Raw genomic sequence first — 18,584 nt, 5'->3', positions numbered from 1 at the left:
TTCAATTTGATATACACATTTAGACGCACTTACCCTAGAAGGCGTCCCCAAAGTGTCACTGCAGTGACGCAGCGCGAGTTTCCTCGAAAGGGAACTGTAACAATGTATCTTTAAAGATAACACAATGTAACCTTGCTCTCACTTGAAATGTGTCCCCATATTTAGTCCTTGAATTTGAGGGTATTGGACCTGGAAAGTCCTTGAAAGGTCCTTGAATTTGAAGTTAACTAAGGTGTGGGAACCCTGGTAGTACTACCTCGGTTGGGGTTCCAAGCCATAGATATACATAGTAAAGGCTAGATGTCTTACTGCAAAGTCTGTAATGTCATCACCAGCGGCCATTTTGTCACAGGCAAGCTTTCCAGCGTGCTCTGTGGTACCTGATGTAAGATGAGTGATCATCACGAACATAAATACTCTTATCTCTCTGAAACCTTGATGGATTTATAAATGGTTTGGTTTCTTACAAACGTTATTAACGTGGTCATAATTCTGTATTATTGAACATATTCCATGAACATTATTCATAACTATGCAGTGCAGGGCCGGATTAACCATACTGGCAACTGGGCAATTGCCCAGGGGCCCAAGACCTCCAAAGGGCCCAGGGCAGCAAGGGCACGAGCAAAATACTGTATCTGGTAATCTTCTGCTCGCCGCTTTATATTAAAAAAACTGTCAACACGGGGTTTTGCGCTGCAAAGAGAGACGCTGCGCTTATTACTTTGAACGTGAGTTGAGAGCGGTTGAGTCTCATGCGGACTGACCAATGAAGAGAGGGCCTCAGGTTAAGACCCTCTCCTCATTGGTCAGTCCGCATGAGGTGGGTCAAAGATTCGCCGAGCATTACGTGACGCAAGGCGTTGGTACAACAGAAAAAACGAGACTCTGGCTGAATCCCAAACCGCCTACTTCCATACTATATAGTATGTAAAAAGCGCTACTTTGCGTACTGTATAGTATGGAAGTAGGCGGTTTAGGATTCAGCCACGGAGAAGCTTTGTGGGAGCGCGAAGTGGAAATTAAAAAAGGAAAAGGACATCAGAAACGCAGAAAATGTAAAGTATAAACAGTGGTGTAGTCTATGTGATATGCAGGTATCTGCGCGATACGATCGGCGTATGAAATCAAATTACTATAGCGGCGCAAAAGTGACTGGGGAGCAGAGAACTCACATGTGAGTGACAGCAAAGCACCGCGAGAGCGATTCCAGTTATCACAAGGAGAAATCTGCTTTGAATCGCTCTCGCTGTACTTTGACATCATCAAGAGGTCTGCTTAGTGCCAAATGAAGTCGAACCTGCAGTGTAGCTGCTCACGCGACACTGTAAACAAACAGTCCATGTGGAGAAGTGAACGAGTGAAGCAGTGCACAACATAAAATCCGGAGAGTTAACAACGCACATGTGAGTAAACAACATTTAAATCATCAATCCAGTTTATTATCTGGAGGTAAGGCTCCAATAAAATAAAATAAGCCCGTGTTTATGTCCTGATGGTTTTTAGCTGCCTTCTAGCATGTGTGCTTCACAGTGTTAAACTTACTTTCCCTGTGTTCACTTATATATCTACGTTCAAGATGTAGCCTATATGATCTTAAACTTCTGTGAGAGAAATCATGTCTGCGTTGATGTTCAGTTCAGACTTTAAATTAAAGATCATTTTCTTCACTTTGGTTTGGGTGTCTAATATTAGGCTATATGATGGTCTTGTAATAATAATTAAGTAAAAGCCTATTTTCATTTTTAGACAATGCTTGTATATGCAAAAAAATAAGCTTTTTATATCAATGACCATGGTCATCTTACATGTGTATTAATTAAAAAGTTCTGTTAAGTCAGATTCCGTCAACGACGAGGACAACTCAGTTAAGTTAGCCAGGACTTTTCTACACCGCCATCTTATGTTTACAGCCCGGAGATTATACAGATGCTGATGTGTTTTGTTTTCATAGCATCATATGTAAGTGAATGTCTTTGATAGGGGACATAGTAGTGCATTTGTATAAGCATTTAAATATTTGTAAATCAAAATACATCTGATGACAGTTAGAATTTGAAGTATTGAGTATATGTACTGTATAATACAGTAATATATTCTGTATATGACCATATTATGGTGATCCTGGGGTCGTGATGATGGGGCTCTTGAATATTGTTGCCCAGGGTATAACAAAGTGTTAATCTGGCCCTGATGCAGTGTCATAAGTACATCTCTGACATTTATAACAAACCAAACACTTTGAAAATTGGTAGAAAATTGAGCAAGTTTTGGTTATTTAACAAGTGCATGCACCATTAAAACAATGACCACGTTTACATGCACACTAATAATGCGATTATTTCCAATAATGCGAGTAAGGTCTTAATCGCAGTAAGATGTTTACATGACTGGAGCTAACCTCTTCACTCCGGTTTACACGCAGTTTTTATTTTCAGATCATTCACACATAGCCTAATGCAGAGCACAAATGATGAACTCACATATATGGTCCACTGTTTTAATTTACTTACGTTAAATGACAAACACGTTGTTATAGATTCATTATCCGGTGCCGTGATGAAGATATAAATATGACAGTGCCTGTAAAGGGCGTTCACATGAAATAAAAATATAGTTTTAAAAATCGTTTTATATTAAAGATAATAGCAGAGCTCACACAACAACTATAACGATAGCGATTTTGGCACATGATGAACAATAAACCATTGACAGCAGGGCCGGAGTGGGGCCACTTTTCAGCCCGGGAGTTTCAGGCCCAAGACCGGCCCACTTTTTCCATATGTTATTCCAAATTAGCACTTTTTTCAAATTGGATAAATAAAGCAGTTAAGCTCTTACTATAGTTTCTATTAATATCATGGTTAAACAAATAAGGTAAATGTTAAATTATATTTAACTTAAGATTAGAAGTTTACAAAAATATTCCTCTACACTCTAAAAAAGGCTGGGTTATTTTTGACCCATAATGGGTAAATATTGGACAGACACATGCTGGGTTAAAAATAACCCAATGTTGGATTGTTGTTATGCAACCATGGATTAATAATAACCCAACCGTTGGGTTAAAACAACCCAGCATTGGGTCAATTTTAACCCAGCAGCATGTTCTGTCCAAAATTTACCCATTATGGGTCAAAAATAATCCAGCCCTTTTAGGAGTCTATTCCACAAGAAAAGGTTGATAAATTATTAGCATTGCTAAGGCGATGAGGGCTATGATTAATCAGATGCAAATAGAAATATAAAACCCAGTACTAATTAAAAAAGAAAACAATTTGACAAAAACATTGAATCCAATTTTGAACATTGAATTTTTCGGCTGGTCATTGGGAACACAAAAGATGTTATATAGTTCTGAACACAACCTGAGGCTTAAATAACTTTAATTCATATTGTTTTCTCATGGCCTCCTCATTTTCAGCGGGGATTGGCTTATCTACTGCTCAGAAGCTGCTTGCATAATATTTGCATAAGTCTATGAATGTATACACAGAAGGCTAATATTTTAACAAAAAAAATGTTGGCTTGTAAATAGTTTGACAACGGTATTAGCCGAATTACGTTGCTAATGCTAATCATTACTAGGCATATTTCTCTTTAAGTTACCTGTTGTTGTCCTCTTGAAATTAATCTGTAAGTTTGGCACATTTGGGAGCATCATCCTCAAAAGGATTTTTTCTTCAACCTGTTTTTTATGCCCTCCTCCTCTCAGACGCGTATAGAGGGGTTGCAAGTTTACAAACATTGCAGGGTGCGCGCGCATCCAGGAGGCAGAATGCCCGATGGGTGAGCTGATCCGCTACTGCAACAACCTTAATTATTGAAGCGTTCTTTATTGTTTGTATATAAATAAGACTTGATTTTAGTTGGATCTGTTTTTCTGTCTTTATTTTTGCAGTGTTACTGTGATACATGTATGAATTATAATGTTATAATTTTAATGCTAGTAACGTAATAGTCGCATCTACTGGTATGTTAACATCAGGCACCCAGCACTGACTCTGTTGGTACTATTTTCCACGCAACAACTCCTTGCCATTTTGACTTACAGACACCGCTACTAGCATACAACACAATGCACTTCTCTTCTTTCTGCCTCTCGGTTGCGCGCGCAACCAGTTAGTGACGTCGCCGTGCAACCCGTCTATTGTTTCGGTAGGGCCGGCCCAGCCTACCGGAGAAAAGTTTTCTTGGACGCGCTATGGATGGACCGAACCAACTCTATGGGAGGGGAGGGGAAAACTCCCTCACATGGTACAACCCATGCAGAGGCTGCGCGCTGCAGTGTCAAAGCTAAACGTGTGAAGTGTCATTTAAGAGAAGATAGACTTACTAACGTGACAAATGTAAAAAAAAAAAAAAAAAAAAAAACTCGACCGGCCCAAAAGTGAAGCGGCCCACCGGGAATTCTCCCGGTTCTCCCGATTACCCACCCCGGGCCTGATTGACAGCCAATCAAATCTATTTGAACTTGAAGTGCACGTGCACTTAAAATGCAGAAGAAAGCTCATTCATTGCTGAGGTTATAACATAAAATTACCTCAGGTATCCAGAGCTGATGCAGTTGTTGCTGTGAAATTTTTCTTCCGCACTGACTACGCCAAAAGGTAAGATATTAACCTACTACATTCATTGTTTAGTTACGCGAAACGCAGCGAGTTGAGGACATCTGCTGGTTTCCCGCTGTGTAAATGCAACAAGAACAGTTCTATTCAGTGACATGTAAACAATTGCAAAAAAGTTTTTATTACAAGAAATATCCAATAGGTAATGCCGTGCTGCTGGTTGAGCGAATTAGCATGAAGTTATCATTATGATGTGGTCACTATATATTTATCGTTGTAATTATTGTTATAATGTCCCTTAATGGTTTAATACACTGTCGTGTTATTTGAGCTATTTCTGAATGAAGACAGACTGTTGACAGCGAGTCGTGTTGGCAGAGTTCACGTAAAACTTCCTAATGTCAAGTTTAAAACGAATTTGTGGTTAAGGTGCGTGACTAAAACACACGTGCACTTAATTAGTGCGGTATAAATGTGATTAAAGCGTTTACATGGACGCATACTGCGATTATAAACGGCGTACGCCACCTCTTTTAATGCGATTACACTTACTGCGATTATGAGCTTAATCGCATTATTTTTATCGAATTATTGCGTTTACATGAGGTAAAGTATAATCGCAGTATTGACAAAATTCCATTATAATCGCATTATTAGGGTGCATGTAAACGCGGTCAATGTTATGAGATACCTGTGACAGGATGGCCGCTATGTGCGGACGTTGACCTCCATTGGCCAGCAGTGCGGATGAGACATCCAGCCTTTGTTATGTATATCTATTGTACTAGTTTATGTTTATAAAAATTGTCGAAACAACCCATGAAGAGTGACCAGTCTATGGATCATCCATCTGGGTACAGGAACACAATAAAGTTGGCTTTGGGTAAATGATACACCAAACATGTTAACACAAGGTTTGTTGTGCAGACTGAGCTGGATATACACAATGGTAAAGAGATGGATAAAAGCAGACAGCGGAGATCAGATAAAGAAACACTGATAGCACCTAATGGTTTTTCCCTCTTAAGATTGTGAACATGGTATACACTATTAGTGCTGTTTAGCACCATTTTTTTGTGTGTGTAATAAAAAGTCTGGACCTGCAATAGGTTTTATTCTTATAAGAATTGAGTAAAAAACATTGTATAATGTTTATTCTTTTTATGTTTTGTCACAGTCGAGTACAGATGGACGGGTCAGACCCCAGCTGTGTGTCCATGAAGAGTGACCGGTCTATGGATCCTCCACCTAAGTTACAGAAACATAATGATCTTGACTTTGGGTAAATGATACACCAAACATGTTGACCTTATTAAATCATATTTAAATAAGTAATCGTAAAAATGTCTTTTAACCATTGTGTATGTGTTTTATACTAGTACATGTTTACAACAATAGAAAATTGTTGTAAGAATAATTTATTCATAAGAATAATAATGAGGTTGGAATTATTCATTCAGTTATCAGTTTTCATGAACTTTCTCTTGAATGTTTTTGGGGGTCAGAACAAACTGCAAATTTCAGAGTCACCAGAACCCATCTGTGTGTCCATGAACCAGTCTGCACCTATCCAGAAAAAAATTCTAGATATTAGGTACATTAATTACATCAAGACTTTACTGTATTTTTACGCTGTTTCTGGTCATTAATAGCAGCATTTAAATATTTATCTGTGAAATAATTTAAAGATTCTGTGAGGGTTTCCCTGAGGGAGAAAAGATCCATGAGGTAAGGGATTTCTTTAACAGCGTTGCAACAAACGTCTTAACCTTAACCTAAGTGTATATACAAAGTTGTAGTCTGTGTCAAAATACGGCAATGGAGAAGCAGTTGCTATAGTTACAAAACCTTACAGTGTAAAAAAAAATCAACGAACACAGCTCAACAGACGGCGGATTTGTGTACAATGAAATGACACAAAAACAGAGTGTAAAGTTAAACCTCAAAGTAATTCAAACTTGAAGCACTTTGGATTGACTAACAATCAAACCGCTATTCTCCTTATAACTGCACATCACTTTTCTCCAAGGGATTATTTTGATCGGTAGAAGTGCGCCACGGTACTCCTCTTCTTAAATAACTATAAAATCAGACATCGCGTGTGACGTTAAGGGACCTGTTATAGCCCCTTACGTTTTTAAGGGAAAATGGGTACTAAGGACTTTGTTGCAACAATTTTTTATGTAGCATTTAAGGGTAAATACTTATTGACAGCCTTATGTTGCTTAAGGCTGGGTACACACCAAAAGATAATCGGGCTTATTTTGGGCCGATTTCCCCCCTTCCGACAATCCTAGATATTTACTGAGTATCGCTATGGTTCTACAGATTATTTTATCAGATTGTCCCTTCGTGTGAGGTGTGTTAAGAGTGTCCGAACCTGCTCGGAAGAACGTCGGAGTCGCGCCGATCGCGAATCGTAACTATTCAACATGTTGAATATTTACGATCAGAAATCCTGATGTTTGTGGGGAATCCCGAGGACAAACGCGAGCACGCTATTGAGATTATCATGTGAAACGAAACCATATCCAATCAGAAAGCGAGATGGGGGAAGACGGAAGCAGTCATGCTGCAGCACAAAGGCCGCTTCTCAATCCGTAGGTCGCATTTCCAGGCTGTATATACGTCATCAAGACTGTCTTATTTCAGAATATATAAAATTGGCTATTATTCCTTGTTCGTCGTATATTGTTTTAATAAACTTATGACTTGTGAATGTAATGCTCAGTTAACTTGATTAAACCAGGTTTTGTGACGTATGCAGCCTGCATATGCGACCTCCGCAGGCTACAGCCTTCGGATTGAGAAACAGCCAAAGTGAAGTTGATGTGGACAGCAGAGATGGAGGATCAGCTTGTTGATTTGTGGCAACAGCATGAATGTTTATACAACTTGTCTTGTAAAAATTATTCCAAGCACTATCATTGAAATGTCTTCCTGCATATCATCCGCCATGCTTGTTTTGAAGTCTTGCAAGATTTTGTGGGATTTCCTGTGTTCACAGTCGAGACTCTGATTAAAAATATGTTTGTGTGTGGTGTGCTGTCTTTAACACATAATGGCACACCACACATTATAGGAGCAAAACGGATAAATCTAGGATTTTTTATCCTCAAGTTTGTGGTCCATCACATTTTTTAAATCTCATAAGATGTAAAAAATCTTTTGGTGTGTACCCAGCCTAAGTAAACCCTTTTTTTTTTCTTTCAACTCATGTTTCATTAAGGTTACCCATAACCTTATATCTTAGGGATTTCTTGCAAGTGGGCACTGATAAACACAGTAAATATAAAGAAAGATAATAAAGAAAAAACAAATGTGTAAAATATATCTAATAGTTCAGTAGTTTGGGGGCCTAAAATGTAATAATATAGCAGATGGGATTGTAGACCCTTTTTACACCACAAATTTGCAATCAGCTCACATTTAAAATGAAAGCTGTTTCAGTTTCTTTATGAAATTTTGCTCTTTATATCTCGGTACAGTTACCATTCTAACTCTTTTGTTCATTTAACAGCCCTGAGCCTAAATGTCTTGAAGTCCTCGAAACATTTAAATCAAATCTACAGAAGAAGTTTGAGTGTTTGTGTGAAGGAACATCAATGCAGAGAAACCCAACACTACTGAATGAGATCTACACAGAGCTTTACATCACAGAGAGTGAAAGTGGAGAGATCAATAATGAACATGAAGTGAGACAGATTGAGACACAATCCAGAAGAACAACAACAGAGGAGACACCAATCAAATGTAATGACATCTTTAAACCTTTACCTGAACAACACAAACACATCAGAAGTGTGCTGACAAAGGGAGTCGCTGGCATTGGAAAAACAGTCTCTGTACAGAAGTTCATTCTGGACTGGGCTGAAGAGAAAGAGAATCAGGACGTCCACCTCATATTTCCACTTCCTTTCAGAGAGATCAATTTGATGAAGAACAAAACACTCAGTCTTTTAGATCTTCTTCATCTTTTCTTCCCACAAACAAAAGAAATGGAAATCTTCAGTGATAAATATAAAGTGTTGTTCATCTTTGATGGTTTGGATGAGTGTCGTCTGTCTCTGGATTTTCACAGCAGTGTGAGGTTGTGTGATGTAAGTGAATCAACTTCAGTGGACGTGATGCTGACAAACCTCATCAAGGGGAATCTGTTTCCTTCTGCTCTCATCTGGATCACCTCCAGACCAGCAGCAGCTCATCTCATCCCCTCTGAGTGTGTTGATCGAGTCACAGAGATAAGAGGCTTCAGTGATCCACAGAAGGAGGAATACTTCAGGAAGAGAATCAGTGATGAGAGTCTGTCTGATCAAATCATCTCACACCTGAAGTCATCCAGGAGTCTCTACATCATGTGTCACATCCCAGTCTTCTGCTGGATTTCAGTCACTGTTCTAGAGAGAATGATGAGTGAAGCAAAGAGTCAAGAGATCCCCAAGACTCTCACTGAAATGTACACACACTTCCTGATCATTCAGACAAACATCAAACATCAGAAGGACTATGAGAAGAAAGTGAAAGATGAAGAGATGATCTTTAAACTGGGTAAACTGGCGTTTGAGCAGCTTGTGAAAGGCAATCTGATCTTCTATGATGAAGACCTGAGAGATTGTGGCATTGATGTATCAGAAGCATCAGTTTACTCAGGATTGTGTACTCAGATCTTCAGAGAGGAGTTTGGTTTGTATCAGGGGAAAGTTTACTGCTTTGTTCATCTGAGCATTCAGGAACATCTAGCAGCTCTATATGTGCTGTATTCATTCCTGTATAAGAGGGATCTACTCAATGAATGTTTACCATCAAAATATGCAAACGAGTTCACATGTGACACAATATCAGATCTGCATCAGAGAGCTGTGGATAAATCTCTACAGAGTAAGAATGGACATCTGGATCTTTTCCTCAGATTTCTTCTGGGTCTCTCACTGGAGTCCAATCAGAAACTTCTGCAGGATCTTCTGAAACACAAAGAGAAAATCTCCTGGAGCAAAGAGAAAACTGTTGACTACATTAAAATCAGAATAAAGCTAAATCCAGATAAATCCATCAATCTGTTTCACTCTTTAAATGAACTGGGTGATCAGTCTCTTGTGAATGAAGTCCAGAAGTATATACAGTCTGGAAATCTTTCAAACAAGAAACTCTCCTCTTCTCAGTGGTCAGCAGTGGTTTTCATTTTGCTGACATCAGAGCAGTTAGATGTGTTTCATTTAAGTAAATACATAAACAGATACTCTAACAAAGATCACAAAGATCACATGACATCAGATGAAGTTCTTCAGAAGCTGCTGCCTGTGGTTGAAGCATCAAGATCAGCTGTGTAAGTCACAATGGGTGCAATCATTAAGCGTGTGTGTGTGTGGGTGTGCGTGCATGTTTTGTTTTTTTCTGTATTTTGTGGATTTAAATTGTATCTCTAATATTTTGTCATTTTCAGGCTTTATATGTGTGGACTGTCAGAGAAAAGCTGTTCTGATCTGACTTCAGTACTAACTTCAAAATCTTCATGTCTGAGAGATCTGGATCTGTCTTGGAATAATCTAAGAGATTCAGGAGTGAAGCTGCTCTCTGATGGACTGAAGAATCCAAACTGTAAACTGGAGACACTGAAGTAAGATCATAAATGAGTTTCATCACATCTTTAAAGGTAGGGTAACACATTTTGAAAAATGCTAACGGTAGCCGCCTAGCAATGAAATCCCGATCCCACCCTCAAGTCAAATCGCCATCCAAAGTCACGCCTCTTTCAAAACACATGAACACGCACAGATCAGACGGTCACGTCTCATGTCTCATTCACCAGTGAGAAAACTTTGCAGTACAAAGTGAATAACACTTCCAAAATACCCAACATAAACAACTGGTTTACATCAGAATTAGTTTAAGCACACGTTCGGTTGTGTAGACGTAGTAACTATATCGTTATGCTAATCCATAAACGAACACAAATTTCATAAGCAACACAATGTTTCATCAAAGTAGAATATCTGAATCCATCTCAATACAAACATATCGCGTACCTTCCTTACCAAAATTAACAGTGCCAAGACCCTTTCAGCCCCTTTGCCTCCTGCAGCTGTTTGCATCTCGTGGTAAAGCAGTAAAGTTACTGATGTTAATTTGGGTTTTTGCTCTTTGCTGATCCAGGCAGTTTTTGCAGTAAAAAAGATGCCTTTAATTTGTGGCTTCAGTGTAGGTTGTCATTTCAGCAGAAAAGTTTGCTGTTCTCGCCGTTTACAGACAGAAGGTGAGCGCACGTGAACGCGCTGATGGTGTATGGTGTCTGCGTGGACTCGCTGCGCGGTGGGCATTCAAATTATGCTTACGTATGAGGGACAAAAATGGAAACGTCCGTTCGGACCGAAATCTATGATTTGTTGAACATTTTTTGGTCCTACGCCTTTCACAGATAACATACATTTCTACAAATACATTTAAACAACTTAACACAGTGATTGCTATCAGGATGTGAGGAGACTTTTAACCAGCATAACTAAAAATGTTTCAGGATCAAATCTGTTACCCTACCTTTAACAGATGACTTTTGTGGGTTTATATCATCACATTGGTTTTCAGTGATTCTTTACTGATATTATTTAATCACACAGTTTTGATTTTTACAGTGTTTCTTCACAGTTTCTCTCTTTTTGTATATAAGCAAACAAACAAAATCATTTATTTAAAGCTGAGCTGTCTTTTGATTTCATTCATTAATTTAAACAAATGTAAAGAAACATTGATAAGCATCATTGATGGGTGATTTTGCTTATTTTTTTTAGAGACTTTAAATCTGAATTTATGTGATGTGTAGTAAAGTGAGAGAGTTCACTGTGTGTTATTGTTCTCTACAGGTTGAGTTATTGTGATGTCACAGATGAAGGTTGTGCAGCTTTGGCTTCAGCTCTGAGATCAAACACACATCTGAGAGATCTGAATCTGTCTGATAATAATCTAAGAGATTCAGGAGTGAAGCTGATCTGTGATGGACTGAAGAATCCAAACTGTAAACTGGAGAAACTGAAGTAAGATCATAAATGAGTTTCATCACATCTTTAACAGATGACTTTTGTGGGTTTATATCATCACATTTATCTTCAGTGATTCTTTACTGATATTTTTTAAATAACACAGTTTTGATTTTTACAGTGTTTCCTCTCAGTTTCCCTTTTTTTGTAAATAAACAAACAAAATAAATCATTTATTTAAAGCTGAGCTGTCTTTTGATTTCATTCATTAATTTAAACAAATTTAAAGAAACATTGATAAGCATCATTGATGGGTGATTTTGCTTATTTTTTCCAGAGACTTTAAATCTGAATTTATGTGATGTGTAGTAAAGTGAGAGAGTTCAGTGTGTGTTATTGTTCTCTACAGGTTGGGTTGTTGTGATGTCACAGATGAAGGTTGTGCAGCTTTGGCTTCAGCTCTGACATCAAACACACATCTGAGAGATCTGGATCTGTCTGAGAATGAACAACTAAGTGATTCAGGAGTGAAGCTGATCTGTGATGGACTGAAGAATCCAAACTGTAAACTGGAGAAACTGAAGTAAGATCATAAATGAGTTTCATCACATCTTTAACAGATGACTTTTGTGGGTTAATATCATCACATTTGTCTTCAGTGATTCTTTACTGATATTTTTAATAACACAGTTTTGATTTTTACAGTGTTTCCTACCAGTTTCTCTCTTTTTGTATATAAACAAACAAAGTAAACAATAATTTATTTAAAGCTGAGTTGTGTTTTGATTTTATTCATTAATTTAAACTAATTTAAAGAAACACTGATAAGCACTATTGATGGGTGATTTGCTTATTTTTTCAGAGACTTTAAATTTGAACTTATGTGATGTGTAGTAAAGTGAGAGAGTTTAGTGTGTGTTATTGTTCTCTACAGGTTGTATAGTTGTGGTGTCACAGATGAAGGTTGTGCAGCTTTGGCTTCAGCTCTGAGATCAAACTCACATCTGAGAGATCTGAATCTGTCTGATAATAGTCTAAGTGATTCAGGAGTGAAGCGGCTCTGTGATGGACTGAAGAATCCAAACTGTAAACTGGAGAAACTGAAGTAAGATCATAAATGAGTTTCATCACATCTTTAACAGATGACTTTTGTGGGTTTATATCATCACATTTGTCTTCAGTGATTCTTTACTGATATTATTTAATAACACAGTTTTGATTTTTACAGTGTTTCCTCTCAGTTTCTCTCTTTTTGTATATAAACAAACTAAACAATCATTTATTTAAAGCTGAGCTGTGTTTTGATTTCATTCATTAATTAAACAAATTTAAAGAAACATTGATAAGCACCATTGATGGGTGATTTTGCTTATTTTTTTTTCAGAGACTTTAAATCTGAACTTATGTGATGTGTTGTAAAGTGAGAGAGTTCATTGTGTGTTATTGTTCTCTACAGGATGTGGTGTTGTGATGTCACAGATGAAGGTTGTGCAGCTTTGGCTTCAGCTCTGAGATCAAACCCATCACATCTGAGAGAACTGAGTCTCTATGGGAATAAACTAAGTGATTCAGGAAAGAAGCTGCTCTCAGATTTAAAGGAGGATTCACATTATAAACTAGAGACACTGGAGTAAGTAAATAATTGTCTTTGTTGTCACATTTTCTAAAGTGATTGTTGAATGATTATTATGATTTTATGGACTGGTTATTAAAATGTTTAAAGTTGAATCCCAAATCACACACGTATGCACTATTCTACATCATTTTCTAGAATAAAAAAGTTTTAGTACTGTGTTCACACTGAAAATACCACAAAAGAAAGCGTACTTTAAGTATCCGGATGATGCACTTATTCAACAGAAAATTCGAAGTGTGCAATGCTGGACACTTTATACACTAAACAGTCACTGCAAATTGATTTTTATTGACTTGCCTGTGTTGTACTATCCATCTGACTTAATTTGCCCTTATATTTACATCTTATATTTACAAAACCATTAAGTTTTCAATTTGAGATGATACTGCTCTTCTAAAATTCATACCCTACATGATCAAGTTCATATAGTGTGTCATTTGGGACACATCTTATAATTGGACTGATTTTGATGATGAAGATTATGATGATGATCTCTTCAGGATCTGGTGGTGATGATGATGATGGAGCCACTACAGTGATGTCACAACTCATTCAACAGAATGAACAAACACTGAAGACACATGAGTTCAGATTTCAGTATTAACTCCTGAAAGTATACAGAGATCATAAAACCTCTAACAATACATCATGTAATCTGAGAGCATTTTATTTCTATTTGTAAACACGAAGGTTTATAAGTCAGTCTGACTAGCCATTTATGTAACCGGTGAAACAAACTTTACATGCAGCCAGCGACAGCGGTGGAATAACTGGACTCTGCATTGTGACTTTACGAAATCAGACACAGGACAGCAGGCTTCGGTTCTTCTCCAAGGGTATTTTTATTACCTGACACATGAAACAAATAAGCAGCCTCTTTAGATGGTATTGCCCTTTTCATTCTAAAATACACACGTTGTACATTTATCACCATGTGCTCGCTCTTCCACATACTTAAAGACAAGATTATTACTCAAAGGGGCTGTTTCCCAGACTAACTTAAATGTTAGTGTTGTCTTAACCGACAACAACTTGCTCTGACATATATTAAAATAAATCAGTCTGAGTGTTGTGTCTGAAGATGCACACCAGTAATATTTGTTTTTGTTTGTAAATTATGCTTTTAAAAATGTCTTAAATAGCCTAATTTAACTAAGGCCTAGTCCTGACTTAAGCTAATCCCTGTCCATACGTGAAACTGCCCCAAAAAGTATAAAATGACACGATTAACCACACAGATAAAATAACATTACACAAAATTAATTCAAGTGAAAATATAAGTTCAGAAGATTAAAAATAAATAATATATCAGGAGACTAAAGAAAAACCTACCTCTTCAACAAGATAACAGTACAAAAGAGAAGAGGATGTAGTAGCAGAGGAAGTTAAGTCAACATGAGACATCACAACTCTTAAAGGGGAAACGCTCATTTTAATCAGGCAACCATATGAGATATATATACAATTTTGTGTGATTTCTTATATTTAACAGTGTTATTTCTATACCTGTTACATATACACATTTCAGATAGAGAATCCTTTATACACCTTGATTGATTATTCATCACTATTATTATTATCATCAATTTCATTATTATCATTTGTATCATATTATTTTTTATTCACTCATTCCTTTTATTTCTATATTTTATGTTTATTAATTTTTTCAAATATATTTCTTTATTTGATGTCTTACTAATTTAATTGTTGTTCAATCTCATATTTGTGAAGTTTCATGAGCTGTCCTGCCTGTAAACAGAGATAGATAAAGAGAATGTTTATGAAAACTTATGGGATGTTGCTATTAAGCAGTTTTGGTATAACAGTGTATGTTGAATTCATGCTGGTTGGACGATGTTTGAACATTGAGACATATGCCACTGAGACTGTTCAATAAAACTCTGTTCCTATTTTACCATCATAAACTTTGTCAGGTGTTTGGCTTGTGTTCTTCTCTAGCTTTGATTGATTAACCTCTTAACTGACAGAAGACTATTGAACAAACAAAGTTATATTTTCTGACGGGATCTGGCATCCGGGGCTGGATCAGAAATATTTTGTCAGGTGTGGAGACCTGATCTAACAACCTTACAGAACCCAAGAGATATTAAAATTTTATAATGAATAAATGATAAATCAATCATAGGAAAGTGAATGTGAGATGGTTTAAGGTGTGTTGATAAGAGACTCATGTTATCTGTCCAGTGAAAGTGTAAATATTTATTATTCATGATCATAGGGGACTCAGAAGTTGGGTAAAGTCTGAGTAAAGTCTCATTTCAAAGAATAAAAGATCTTGGTTACTGGTATTTGTTATTTTTATATCAATTTATTCATTTTTTTAAGTTTTAAAACAAGATTTGTAAATAACAAAAACGTCTCAGGTTACGTATGTAACCCTGGTTCCCTGATAAGGGAACGAGATGCTGCGTCGCCATAGCAACACTTTGGGGAACGCCTCGGCGTGACTGATCTGAAGCGGACCAGGGGTATAAGAAGGCATCCCACACAAACACACTTGCTACCAAGTGCTGAAGCAAGTGCCTACAGGGATGCAGGGAGTGTGGCATGGAGACGCAGCGTCTCGTTCCCTTCTCAGGGAACACAGGGTTCCCTTTCGAGGAACTCGAGCTGCGTCGCCATAGCAACGCTTGGGGAAAGAGATGCCCATGCTTCCATACTACCAAATGCCTGTAGCGTGTATAACTGAACACAGTCAAGGCAAAAGAACCTGGGACTCTAAAGAGGGGTCTAGGTCTAAATTAAAAAATCTAAAGTAAGTGATCGGTGAAAACCAACCGACCACATCACATACATCCTGAAGTGACGTGCCTGTCCATAAGGCCTTAGAGGCAGCCATACCCCGTGTGTAGTAGCCCCTCACAGCAACGAGTGAGGGAATCCTCTGATGTTTATAGGCAAATGAGATTGTGTCGACAATCCACTTGCTCAGAGCCTGCTTGGTTGCCGGGAGACCTCTCCTGGGTGAACCGAAGCACACAAATAACTGCTCGGACTTCCTCCACTGAGCAGTCGTGTAGATCATCATCTTATTTGGTCAGACAGATCTTAAAGACTTTGTGATGATAAATTTTATAGATCTGAATGTTCGTTGAAGGGTGTGTCCGTGGCGGCCTGGCAAAGTTTGATGTTTCACCATGAAACTGGAAGTTGTTGTAATTCAGGCATACAATGTCTGACCTGCCCCATACTTCACACAGTTAATAAGAGTCCTGGCCTAAACACATCAACATAGCAAAATACAGATACAGTCATAGCGCCACCTAGAGGCAGCAGGAAACACTGTGATTTACTGCTCTAAGAAATGTAACAATATCAACATCATATTTGGTCAGTCTAATTACAATATCCACACATATTTACACACTACAGTTCCTATCCCCACTGTTCACTGTTTTTCTTAAGGCCATCAGGTGGCGGTGCACATGCGTGCGAGGGCCCTTCCATCCCTGCTTGCAGCTTTAATTTCCTTTGTATTTTTATGTATTTTATTTCTTGTGTTATGTCTTCTTGTTTATGTAGTTGTGACTATGTTTGTTTACTCTGTGTTCTGTACATTCTTTGCAATAAAAAAACACTAAAGAAAAATTTATTCAGATTTTAGTATGAACTCCTGAAAGTTTAAACCGACCATAAAACCCTCTAACAATTCATTAATAATATGAGGGCACTTTATTTCTATTTGTAAATAAAATTAAGAATTATTATGGAATCTGACTAGCCGTATACACCTTCCAGCTATAAACTAGAGTAATGGCTGGTGAAAAAGATGACTTTTCCAGGGTGAACATTGAAAATTGAAATGAATAATGTCATGGCTGACCAGAAGGACACCTCCTCAATAAAGTAATGAGTTAACTCACATCTTTATTATCATCTGCTCTATGCTATTTTAACAGTCACATTAAATAACATTACATATGAATGTGAGAATCACTTGCTTTCACAAAGAACATTATATTTAAGATTGCCATCTTTTTCATTCTGAAATATGGGACAAATGATGGCCTGCCGCAGCAGTGATATGGTTTTGTGTATACAGTGTATTTAAGCCATTTGTCAAAATGATGAGGCTATGAAACTTTTACGAATCTTTTGTTTCGAATCAATTGGTTCGGGGCATGTTTCAAACTAGCCAAGTCATGTGATTTGAGCAAACGATGCTTCATTACGTCTCAAAATTCCGATGATTCACCACTAGGGGGAGTTGATCACAACCCAGCGGGCATTTGATGTCAATTTAACATCAATTTGACATCAAACATCGACGTCAAAATTACGTCACAGAATAGGTCAAAAATGAAAGTCATTTTGACGTCAAAGTGTCGATGTCAATTTGATGTCAAGATTTTGACCTCTGCTGATGTCATTTTGATGTCAATTCTACATCTATTTGACATCAGGATGTTATGATGTTGATGTCATTTTAATGCTATTTTGATATTCCAGCCGGCATTTTAATGTTGATTCACCATTGAATTTTATCTTTTATAGATAAAAACACATTCTTTCAAACAGTTTCCAGTTAGTAGTGCAAAAGTGGAATATTCCAAATATAAAGTAAAATCATAAAATAAGATAACAAAATCATGTTTAAAAGTCATTTTATTTATAACTGCAAATATGAATTTTGTTGTTGGTTTAGTTGACAGTCTTTTTATGGTCACCACCACCCATCCATTCTGGCTTATGCACTTAAAATATGATGACAGCATCTAAAGAGGAAAAACAAACCACATGTTATTCCGTTGTCAAAAATGCTATGTTTTTTTAGCCCATGTATAATTTTTTTTTATTGCACATTAAGGCAAGATGTGTGGGTAACACTTTATTATAATGTTCATTAGTTAACATTAGTTCTGGTATTAACTAACATCAACAAACCATGAGCAATACATTTGTTACAGTATTTATTAATCTTTGTTAATGTTAGTTAATAGAAATAAAGCTGTTCATTGTTTGTTCATGTTAGTTCACAGTGCATTAACTAACGTTAACCAAATTTTAATAAAGTATTAGTAATTGTTGAAATTAACATTAATAAAGATTAATAAATGCTGTATGATTGCAGTTCATCATTAATTCATGTTAACTAATGTAGTTAACTAATATTAACTAATGAACATTATTTTAAAGTGTTACCGATGTGTGTTCTTTAATGGTCTGACTAAAAACATAGCATAACTGTCTGATGAAGGAAGAAAGCTGTTGTGTTTACAAATGTGACAATGAGCTTTAATTAAGATAATCTACAGTGCATTCAGAAAGTATTAACACCCCCTTCACTTTTCAATGTTGTTATGTTGTTGCATGATACTTCAATTGTTTACATTTTTTTCTCATAAAATTGATTTTTAAAACGTTTGCAAATGTATCAAAAAAGAAAAACTG

General features: G+C 37.0%; 1 protein-coding gene across 2 annotated transcripts in view; it reads left to right on the top strand.

Moving 5' to 3' along the window:
* Positions 1 to 15,097, top strand: part of LOC141357933 (NACHT, LRR and PYD domains-containing protein 3-like) — a 126,989-nt gene extending 111,892 nt beyond the window's left edge. The window contains exons 1-6 of one of the 2 annotated variants that reach the window (XM_073860192.1): positions 5,918 to 6,162; positions 8,089 to 9,891; positions 10,009 to 10,182; positions 11,423 to 11,451; positions 13,022 to 13,166; positions 13,673 to 15,097. In XM_073860192.1, the coding sequence (XP_073716293.1) occupies positions 5,951 to 6,162; positions 8,089 to 9,891; positions 10,009 to 10,182; positions 11,423 to 11,451; positions 13,022 to 13,166; positions 13,673 to 13,685 (2,376 nt within the window). In that variant the 5' untranslated portion in view covers positions 5,918 to 5,950 and the 3' untranslated portion in view covers positions 13,686 to 15,097. Of the gene's footprint in view, positions 1 to 5,917; positions 6,163 to 8,088; positions 9,892 to 10,008; positions 10,183 to 11,422; positions 11,452 to 13,021; positions 13,167 to 13,672 lie in introns of those variants that run through there. The other variant, XM_073860193.1, reaches the window with a different exon arrangement.
* The last annotated feature ends 3,487 nt before the right edge of the window (positions 15,098 to 18,584 follow it).

Source organism: Misgurnus anguillicaudatus, chromosome 3 (genome assembly GCF_027580225.2).
Source record: "Misgurnus anguillicaudatus chromosome 3, ASM2758022v2, whole genome shotgun sequence".
Taxonomy (NCBI): domain Eukaryota; kingdom Metazoa; phylum Chordata; class Actinopteri; order Cypriniformes; family Cobitidae; genus Misgurnus; species Misgurnus anguillicaudatus.
This window is presented reverse-complemented; position numbering and strand designations above follow the sequence as displayed.